This window comes from Mandrillus leucophaeus, unplaced genomic scaffold (assembly GCF_000951045.1).
Source record: "Mandrillus leucophaeus isolate KB7577 unplaced genomic scaffold, Mleu.le_1.0 Scaffold100, whole genome shotgun sequence".
NCBI lineage: Eukaryota > Metazoa > Chordata > Mammalia > Primates > Cercopithecidae > Mandrillus > Mandrillus leucophaeus.
The window spans coordinates 1,015,654-1,026,284 of NW_012098099.1; the positions used below are offsets into that span (position 1 = coordinate 1,015,654).

Consider the following 10,631-nt stretch of genomic DNA (forward strand, 5'->3'; position numbering starts at 1 on the left):
CATGAGTTGGCTTACAGAGTGTCATCTGTTTGAATGACAGATGTCTTTGCTGGAGTGGCACTCTGCTTGTTCTTGTTTTGTTTATGAAACAAAGATTCCTAAAAGGTCCTGGGCTGCCTCTACTTTTAGTTATGAGGCTATAAACACAATGTCGAAAAGGAGAGGGGTAGAGGAGGGAATCAGAGAACCTGTTTTCTTTCCTCATCACCTTTTTTAAAGAAGAAATATTCATTCTGATTGTGATGACACATGTTATTTCTTAGAGCAATTCCTGTGGCCACCTTTGTTTACCTGGCATAGCAAGACTTGTATTGATATTTTTCAGTTCTCCTCTCCCATCTTTAGACGACAGATAATGTCTTTACTCACCTTCCCCTTAACAAAAGGCTGCGAAGCAACCTGAAACCGAGTCGATATTTACTCAATAAATGTTAACCAATTTTCACAATGGAACCGATTTCCTGATTATTATTACCACTTTCTATTTTTTTCCAAATAATTTCCAGCCTGGGGACTCTAGCAATATTTGACAAGTCAAAATGGGCAGCGAATAAGTTCCTTGTTGGTAAAAGTTTGGAGGACATCCTCCTAGCTGGCTGGAATCAGCTTCGGTGGCTTAGCACCTCCAAGATGCTCCTTTTTAGTACTTACGAGAAAACTGAATGAACAACAGAAAAAAAGGGGGGGTTGGGGGAGTTGGATTGCTCTTCCGGACACCATGGTAGTACTGAAATGAAATACCTAGACAGACTTACCGAAGAGCTTGCTGGGAGTGTCCTCGCTGTCATTTGATTCCACAGGCGCAAGCAGGGGCTCATTCAGCTCGCTGTCTGAAGTAGCAGCCTTGTCCTCACCTCTCAACTCCGCATTCATTTCACTCCGCACTGACAGCAAGGGCTTACTGACTTGTCCAGCTATCATTGGATCCTAGGATGGGCGAAAAGAGTGAAGGGGAGGAAAAAAAAAGTGGCAGCTTTAGAGTGCGTGTCCTCTCTCTCCCTCTCCCTCTCTCTTCTCTCTCTCTCTTCCACACACACTCTCCCTCTCTCCTCTCTTATCTCTGGCTGCTCCCGCTGTTATTGCTGGCTGCAGTCAAGTGAAGAGCTATTACAGATCCGATGAGTTCTCCATTACTCCCCACCCTATTAAAGCTCAACTAGCATGTGAGAGATTCAGGAGGCTTTGGAGGAAAAAAAAAAAAAAACTTATTTGAAAGCAACCTAACCAACACAGCTTTAATTGTGGGATATGCTTTTGTGCGAATGGTTTTACACCTTGTTCTGTCTTTAATGCAGTAAGAAAAAAGAAAGTGCTGGGCTTGTACTTCAGCAACATACTAAAAAGGAAGAGCACCCTATGGAGGAACCACGGGCTATTTTAAGAAGCCTTCTCCCCGGGGGAGAAGCAATTAAACCCTATCCCAAGAGCAGAGAAAAAAGATAGGGAGAAAAGAGACCTCGAAAGGCTTTCAATGGAATAAAAGATATTTCTTATGTAAATTCTATAAGCACCCTTAGAAGTTGGCTTCACTGGTCCCAGATTGGGAACCGGAGCTGACCCCAAATCAAATGAACATTTTAAAGCAAATAATACACAACACAATACACGAAAATTGATTTAAATTTTTTTTTAAGGAATTGGGAAAATACTTACAAACTGTGTTCAATAATTCGGATACCTAGAGCATCACACACCCAGAGCATTAAAGAAAAAGAAAACAAAAATCGCCTTCAGAAAAGACAAACTTTCCCCCCTTATTATTTAGATCTACTTTATCTTCAGCTCATTTAGGAGGGCATTTTAGGATCAGAAATATTTTCCAAGTGTAGTCTTTTATTCCATTTGCAAACTGAGACGCATAATATTGTTTTGGCACAATATCAGATGCAGAAGGAAAGGAGGAGTAAGAAGTGCCCTTTTTGCGAGATCTGGGAGCTATTTATTGCCAAGTTCATGCCTAAATGGTTCCTGAGCAGGAAACAGGTGACCAGCACAGAAGCAGGTGGGGCGGCATGCTCCCGGGTCCCACCATTGCATTGGTTGCGGTATGCCTGTGTGTTTTTTTTTTTTTTAATGTATTCATGCCTGAAAAGTGAATTTGATATGACACATGATAATCTATGAAAATGTTAATCAATACAAATAGTTTAAGCTGTCATCAAATGCACTTCTTTAGTCAATACTCATACCATTGAAAACAATGTCACTGTCACCAGGGCTTAATTTGCACAGCACTTAAATATTGGACTCTGTGCATCAATGCACTTCTTCTTCAAATACTGTAGGTAAACACATTTTCTCCCTATTTAAGGCTGAAGCACTCAGCACGCATTTAACTGAGCCGAATCCTCCCTTTTGAATACCTTGATAGGTCCACTGGAGGGCAAAATTAATACTTAATTGAATCTCACAGTCATCAAAATAATCAATACTTTTTTATTATTTATTCTTTACAGTCTGTTGACTGTTTCAAACCTCTGAGGGAATGGTGGAAAGGATTCATGGCTTTGAAACACTGTCATTTAACAAGGTAATTTTCAGTGGGGCATTAGGGGTTGTGAAACATATAATAAAACAAAAACGGTGGCTTATAATAGGAAGAAAGAAAAGAATTATATTTCTGCCATCTAACAAAACAGGATAAATAAAAAAGCAAGTGCAGAGAAAGAGAGAGAGCGAGAAAGGAGGGGGACGAGGGCGAGAGAAAGACTGGCTTTTGAAGGGTTTTATCATATCAAGAGCAGAGCCGAGCTTTCATAATGCTGACATTTCTCATCCTGACAATCCTAAACAAGTGGAAAGGATGAGATCGCAGATATCATCTTTCATCACATTCCCCAGCTTAAGAACCAACATGACAGCTCCTCTTCCCTTTACACTGTTAATTACTAAATAAAATACTACTCTCTGTCAGCACCAGATTATTGCAGATAGCAACCACAAACATTTCTCCATTGTTTTCCCCCCTCAGAAATGGTGATACCTACCTTGAACTCCTTAGAAAAGAAATTAGACTTGTCTCACCATATTGTAAATATTTGAAATATAATCAATGTAATCAATGCAGTCGATTCACAGTATTGTCAGCTTGAATTTGCTAGTGATAGATTTGCATTTTGTTTACTGGGTCTTGTTGCCGGGATTTGGAGCGCTTGAAACTTGGGGGAGATGGGGGAGGCAGGAAGAAGGGAAAGGAGACACACAATTCTCAAAATTTCCCCAGATCTCTTTCCTAAATATCTAAGAAAGCATGCCTGTTCGAGTTCTGATTCAGTTGGTGGGTGGGTGGGTAGGGAAAGAAACAACGCTCGTTGGTTGACCTCGTGGCATTCCTAAGTATACTTGTCATGTGATGTCAAGATCCCAGGTTTACATTCTAGTCCACTCTTGTTACTTTATAAAAGGTTGAATCCTCAGTCTCTCTAATCTAAAGGAAGGGGTGTGACCTGTACCTTTGAGATACCCAGTCTCTGTTGCTGTACTGTTCATCTGAGCATTTTTTAAGATAACGTTAATGATAAACTTATGTTGAGAATAGCAGCCTTATGATAAGTCAGACATGATTATTAATGTGCCAGTGAATATCTGGGCAAACTTAAGAAAGAATATTCTACTCTTGCTTTATTTGTAAAGGGTTGAACTGAATCCTGAACCACACTGACGAGCTGAAATGCAGCTGCTGAGTTCAAGTGCACTTAAATCTTTAAGATGTTCCGTCTGGCTGATGTGTGCAAAACATGCACTGGCAGATGGTATATGTTCACTGACCATTAGCTCTTCTTCCTTAAATTACTTTTATGTACCTCATACATGGCTAGGTTCCCAACTAGTGCCTCTCACTGACTTGAGCTTCGAAAATCCAAGAGTTTGTCATTCAAGTACTCATTTGAATTTTTTGTGTTACAGTTTACGTTTTCCATGATGCAGCCCATATATATGTATATATATACACACACACACACATACATACATACATGACATGGTTAAACAGCAAACCCCCAGTGAGGCAGAGAGCAGACAGCTTTTAATCACAGCTGCAGCCACTGGGGGGTCCATTTGAAAATGTGTCACAAGCAGTAACCAGTGAGTACAGACTTATAAGTGATGGGGGAGTGCCTCTTTCAAGTAGCACTCGGCTTGGAAGTCATTCTCTCTCTGCCAAGAGCCATAGCAGTCTGTGAAATCCTTTCTGTCGGAGTAAAGAGAGGATTTTCCAACATGCACCTATGTAGGTGCTTGTAGAAATGTAACAGACCTGCAACTTCAACCTGTACAAGGATCTCTGCAGCGGTAAACAGGAACAGAAATAGCTAGTGCAGGTGAGAAGTAAAATAGAGCTGATGAAGACTTTTTACTTGAAACTCTGAAATTGTTACTATCACAGTAGAAGACGTTGAGACTTCTTTGCAATTTGTTTATCATCCCTGACAGAAGAAAGTGACTGGTCCACCATGGAACAGCATTGCACGTGTGCAAGAATAGGACGTGGCATATGCCAATACAGGACACTCACAGGGGCCATCAGAGACACAAGAACCAGATGGCGAAAAAAGGAGAAGCAGGAGAGGTAGTTTCTGTTAGCAAAATCACAATAAAAATTTTCACCATGTCCTACAAGGAGAGGACTGCAATAACCACCAGAAACTACACAGTGATTATTTATCTCCTTCAAGCATTATTAAGGAATAAAAATAGGTCCCACTTATTGAATGCCTTTACCAGACAGGCTCCTCAGATGGATCTAATGTTACCCCAGCTATGCAAGGTATCAGCCCAGATGGAGGCTCAGTAGGCTATTTCTTGCCCCAAAGGCACACAGCTAAGTGGTAAAGCTGCATTTTCAACCCTGGCCGATTGATCTCCAAAAGTCAGCACCTTTTTTACCCAGTAGGCATTGAGTAAAAAATTCAAGGCTATGGACTTAGTCACTCATGGGGTATCCCAGATTTTTGGATTATGAGCCAGAGCCAGTGGCTGTGAAAGGTGTGAAAGCCTGGATACCCTAGTCCCAGACATCATCTTCCCTGTGGAATACAGGAACAAAACAGCTCTCTGGTTGACTTTGCTTGAATGAAATATATGGGGCAATATGGCATAGTAGACAGGACATCAGATAGTGTTCAATACCCAGGCTTGCATTCAGCTTCACCCTCTAGATAAACATGGCAAGCCACTTAACCACGTTTGGCCTTGGTTTTGTTGTCTAGAAAGTGAAAAGTCTATAATAAAACAATATTTCCCAAAGTGCATTCCACGAAACACTTGCCCCAAAAGACACTCTGCAATGAAAGAGTTCTGCAGTCGTACCCACATGGAAAACTCAGCAGGAAAGTCTGCCAGGAAAGAAGTCCATCGAATTATCTTATCCTAGCATTTTCCAAGATTATCTGACCATGGGAGGTCTTTGCCTTATAACTCATATTATCTAATAGATCTGGAATGGGCAAGATTAGATTATCTGTAAATTACTGCACTAATTTTTAATGATTTTATAATACTAAGCTCAAGCACTTCTACAAGTACCTATTTGTGTAGTGCTTCTCACATTCTAACAACTTTTACCTAGTTAATGTTTCTTAGAGTTTATTATGTGTAGTTACCATATATGATATATGATTTACTATGTACTAACCATATATACTGTCATTATATGCTAACTTCTGGTGTACTTTCCTATAATTTTTAAATAGAGATGTACCAGTGTATTTCTATCATAAAGCCTTGAAAGAGTAGATATGGGGTACTGTATTAAGGAGGAGAATTCAACTTGGGCTTTGTGTTTTTTTAACCAGGCTGCTAAAAATAATACCACATAAACAAATATGTAATTCAGCTAAAGACGTTCAATAATTTAACCAACAGAGTTTTGATAAGCATATTTATTCTATTTTATAGTCAGAGAAACTAAAGATAGCGAGATAATTAACTCAGCAAAGCATCCATGTCCAGTAGCAGCCACGCGATGGAAATACCCACACCTCTCTACACTGAGCTTGAACTAGGTCCAGAGTATTTTTACGTACATACAAACTAACAATGAAACAGGCCATCAGAACAGCTTTGAGGAAAATGCAAATAATATAGGCAGGCTTCAAAAATCCAGGGAAACAATTCATTTGGTTGTGAAGCACTCGAGTATGGTAGTTACACAATACACAACAGATTTATTCCTAGAATTCAATAGAAAAATTACGTTCATTATGAAGAAAAAAAATGTATTGGATTTTCCCTCATCTCTAAATGCTACATGTCAACTTAGGAAAGGATAGAAACAAATTACGTACATCCAATTTAAGATGCAAACACACCATCATATTTTGTGTTCAGTTTCTCCCATGGAGAAGAGGTAAAAATTGAACTCAGAAAGAATTAAGAGGAAGAAATGAGGCATTGGTAGGTTTGGGGAAAGGGCAACGTCAAGTGTGAATATCGTTACCTTAGTCGTGAAGAAAAACTTAGTTTCTTTTATCAATTACCAAATATTATTAATTAGTTTAGCTCTTGATATGATATTTATTGTAAGAGTATTTCTCCCAAAAGTTTTAAAACATTTCTAATTTTTCATCATTCACTATTTCCTTACTTTTTCAGTAGTTTTTAAAACAAGAACTTCTATTTGACTTTCTGAAATAAGATATTTTATTTTTATAAGTATTTTTTATTGATGTAAGTGTACATATTTATTGTAGAACATTGTGAAAATTTGGAAAGATCAAAGAAGGATACTAAAACTATTATAAATTCACCCACAACTGATTATTTTATTTTAAATGTCACTTTTTGGGTCGGAAACAAAAATTATTTTGAAAAAAAGTGGAAAATCCCACATTTCTAGCAAATATTCAACAGACAAAAATTTCCATTATAATGCACTTCATTATAAAGCTTACACATGCATACCTTTGATTGTTCCACAGTAGATTTTTTTCACAGCCAAATATTGATCCCAGCATGCACTTCCTTCCTTAACTCAACATTCCCAGCTGCTATCGCTTTCCCCGTGTCTCTCCATTTTACAGTTAGTGTGGCTGAAATTTTATTTAATCCTATCCCAAAATATATAAGATAAGTATTCTGTGACAATCAAGCAGGACTTTCAAAATTAAAAATAAATGCTGCATGTAACAGTAGCGTACTAAAGAGGGGACTCCATGGATATTGCCTAATTTAGCGCTAATTACTGGCAGGACCAAGAATTGCTGTCTCTTTTATCTTGATTCCCATACCAATGTGGTTTTCTATATCTTGTGAAGGATATTGTGAGACTTGGCTGAGCCCGGTGGCTCACACCTATAACCCCAGCGCTTTGGAAGGCCAAGGCAGGCGGTTCAGAAGGTCAGGACTGCGAGACCAGCCTGGCAAACACGGTGGAACTAAAAATACAAAAAATTAGCCGGGTGTGGTTGCGGGCATCTGTAATCCCAGCTACTCAAGAGGCTGAGGCAGGAGAACCGCTTGAACCTGGGAGGCGGAGGTTGCAGTGAACTGAGATCATGCCACTGCACTCCAGCCTGAGTGACAGGGCGAGACTCCATCTCGAAAAAAAGAAAAAAAAGAGATACGGTGAGACTCAAGTGAAGCAACGTACAGATAACGTGTATGAATATGTTTGGAAAGATATAAAAGTACTACACAAACAGACTATTTTCTACCGCTTCCCACATTAAGGTATCTAACTGGGAGTTACTTTTCTCTCCACACCCTCAGTTTGGAGCACGAGCCACCAAATCGTTGAAGTTGAAGACTCAAATAGATGCTGTAGCGGATGCTGTGGGATGCTGCCCAGATCCTCCCTTTATTTTTTATTTTTTGAGACGGAGTCTCGCTCTGTTGCCAGGCTGGAGTGCAATGGCGCCTTTAGAACCAAGGCACTTATTTCCCAGTAGCCAGGCATGTTGCCCCTCAAAGACTCACGGTAAAGGAGCCCTTTCTCAGGAATTGCTCCTGCCTGAACGGAGCTGCCTCTCTCAAGGTCCTATCTGTTCCTCTGGGGCAGCCTGGATTTTGCCTTATGGCCTGCAAAGCCTGAAATATTTATCATTTACCTCTTTACAGAAAAAGTTTGCTGACCCGCGAGCTCCGCCCTGGGTTTGATCAGTTGCCTTAACTGATATTCATGCTCTAAGACTAGCGTTCAATCAGAAAAGCCACATTCCAGGCGTGGCCACCACAAACGTTGTTCACTGACCACCACTCCCTCGCCCTGCATTTTGCTGTTTAGTATCATTTATATCAATTTGGGTAGAATTAGTGCCTTATTGATCAACATTAACAGAGGTTAGAAATGGGTTCTCATTTGGTTAAATTAGTCATATTCAAAATATGTGCATTGGCTAAAATATTTTGGAGACCTTTCCCACCTTTGTATGCAAGCAGAGAATATTAATGATCTAGCAAGTATTGTTGTCTATGCTTATAGATCTTGCTTCTAGAACTTTGCCATATCTGCCTTAATGAACCTTCATGCAAGGTATGCTAGATTCATCTAAAATGACAGAGAACTATGACTTCATTAAGCTTTCAGACAAGTCAAGTAAACTATTTGGAAATAATTGATGATAAAAGCGTGCTTAATAAATATCTGAACGTATGGCAGCTCTTGGTCTGAGAGCTTGTTTTCATCATAACCACAATGCAAGGCTTTGAGGACGACTTAGCAAACCCTCACTCATCTCTAACCATAATGGTAGTTTTGGTGGCCTACCATTATCTACCAAAAAGAACCTAATAGTTGTGCATACAAATGTTGCCCCAGGCCATCTGCTACACAACCCACTGTACCAGGTGATGACCCCCAGTCAGATGAACACTGTATTAGAGGCAAGCAAGCTCATTACACAGTGAAATAAGGTCTAGAGCTTCTGTTAAAAGGATGTCCCAGGCAAATTATACTATTTGCTAGTCCCACTAATCCCCAACACTTTATCAAGGGAATATTTGGTTAAGGTGAATGTACAGAATCATCTTGAAAGAAAAAAAATAATACAGCAAATACAAGATTTCCTTTGGTGTAACAGGATGGTATTTCATTACCAACAATGAGGGTGCACATATGGGCAGTTTAAGGGTCTCTTGTCTTTTTGTTGAAAAGAAAATGAGTCTGTAGTATACTTGAGGAAAGGGTTTCACAGATCTGCCCATATTGCATATTTGCAATGCATCACAGATGCAATAAAATCATGATACTTGTCTGTTAGCTAATCATTTTCTTTTTCAGATAAGTGTCCTCCTCTCCTGTCAGTATCCACATAGGGTCTCTATCCCTCTCCAAGTCCCACCATGAATGCCACGTTCTCTTAACTATGCTTATACTCTAGAGGCTACTCCAATTGATAATGAAAACCGATGCAGCTGTATTTAAACAGAGATAAGCAAATAAGGCAAACCGCTCATCAATGTAAACCTGTAGGTTGAAATAACAACGTAACAATCAATTAAACAGGAGTCTGCCAGTTCTGGACTTCTACAAAGCATCTAGCACACAGCTGGACACACCTCCTCGGAATCCTCACCTTGAACCTCTATAGCTCCTTTGCCCCTAGGAGGTTAAAATGACTGTATGGACGATGCTTCATGTATACTTATCTGGGAAGAAAGGGAGACACTGGTATTGACAACCTAATAGCACCATCAATTCAATTTCTGCTGCCTTTGTGAAAAAGCATCAATAAGAGTTCAATCCAGGATCATCTAGATCTGGTCTTTTGGTAATGGGGTTATACAGCAGTATTGACATTGCATACACATATCCTATATTCATACACTCTTTATAATCTGAGGGCTTCAAATAGCTATCAGGATTTAATCAGAATACAACTCAGATTAAAGTGAATTTACATTTAGCAATTTGAATGTAGAGTTGCTTGGGAGTTACCAAGAGAGAATATCTGGTCTCTGTCCTAAAAAGAGCTTACTTTCTAGCAGCTTAAAAACTCTAGCAGAGACACTTAATTAATGTGTGTGCATGTGTGTGTGTGTGCGTGTGTGTGTGTATCTCAACATTTGCAACCTTTTGCAAAAGTGAGATAGTCAGTTTCCAGAATAGAAAGACCTGTTCTCTAGTCCCAGGGTTTTAAAACTGTGCTCTGAGAAGCCCTGAGGGTTTTAAAGAGGTGCCTCCAGGACCTCAAAGGGAGATAGGGGAAGACCTAAGTCCCCACTCCCAGTTTTTAAGACCATATTGGCTCCTCCCATCTATTTTACATGGAGTCTTTAGTATACTTGAGGAAAGGGTTTCACAGATCTGCCCATATTGCATATTTGCAACGCATCACAGATGCAATAAAATCATGATACTTGTCTGTTAGCTAATCATTTTCTTTTTCTTTTTTAAAAATATAATTTATTTTTATTTTAAGTTCCAGGATACATGTGCAGGACATGCAAGTTTGTTACACAGGTAAACATGTGCCCCGATGGTTTGCTGCACCTATCAATAATTTACTTTCCCAAAACACTTAGGCGTTAGACCCTACAGCTGAGATGTTTGAGTCCCTGGCAGGCAGACATGTGTCAAAATTCCCAATACTGGGCACTATGTCTGATACAAAATAGGCTCTCAGTAAGTGTGTTTGACTGATTGATTGATAGGAAAGAAGGAAGGAAGGAAGGAAGGAAGGAAGGAAGGAAGG

The 10,631-nt window shown here is 39.6% G+C and overlaps 1 protein-coding gene across 2 annotated transcripts in view; it reads right to left on the reverse strand.

The window, feature by feature from the left end:
- Nucleotides 1–10,631, reverse strand: part of POU6F2 (POU class 6 homeobox 2) — a 500,852-nt gene that overhangs the window by 400,920 nt on the left and 89,301 nt on the right. For both annotated transcript variants that reach the window (XM_011972725.1, XM_011972721.1), the window contains exon 3: nt 756–927. In XM_011972725.1, coding sequence (XP_011828115.1) covers nt 756–927 — 172 coding nt within the window. The remainder of the gene's footprint in view (nt 1–755; nt 928–10,631) is intronic.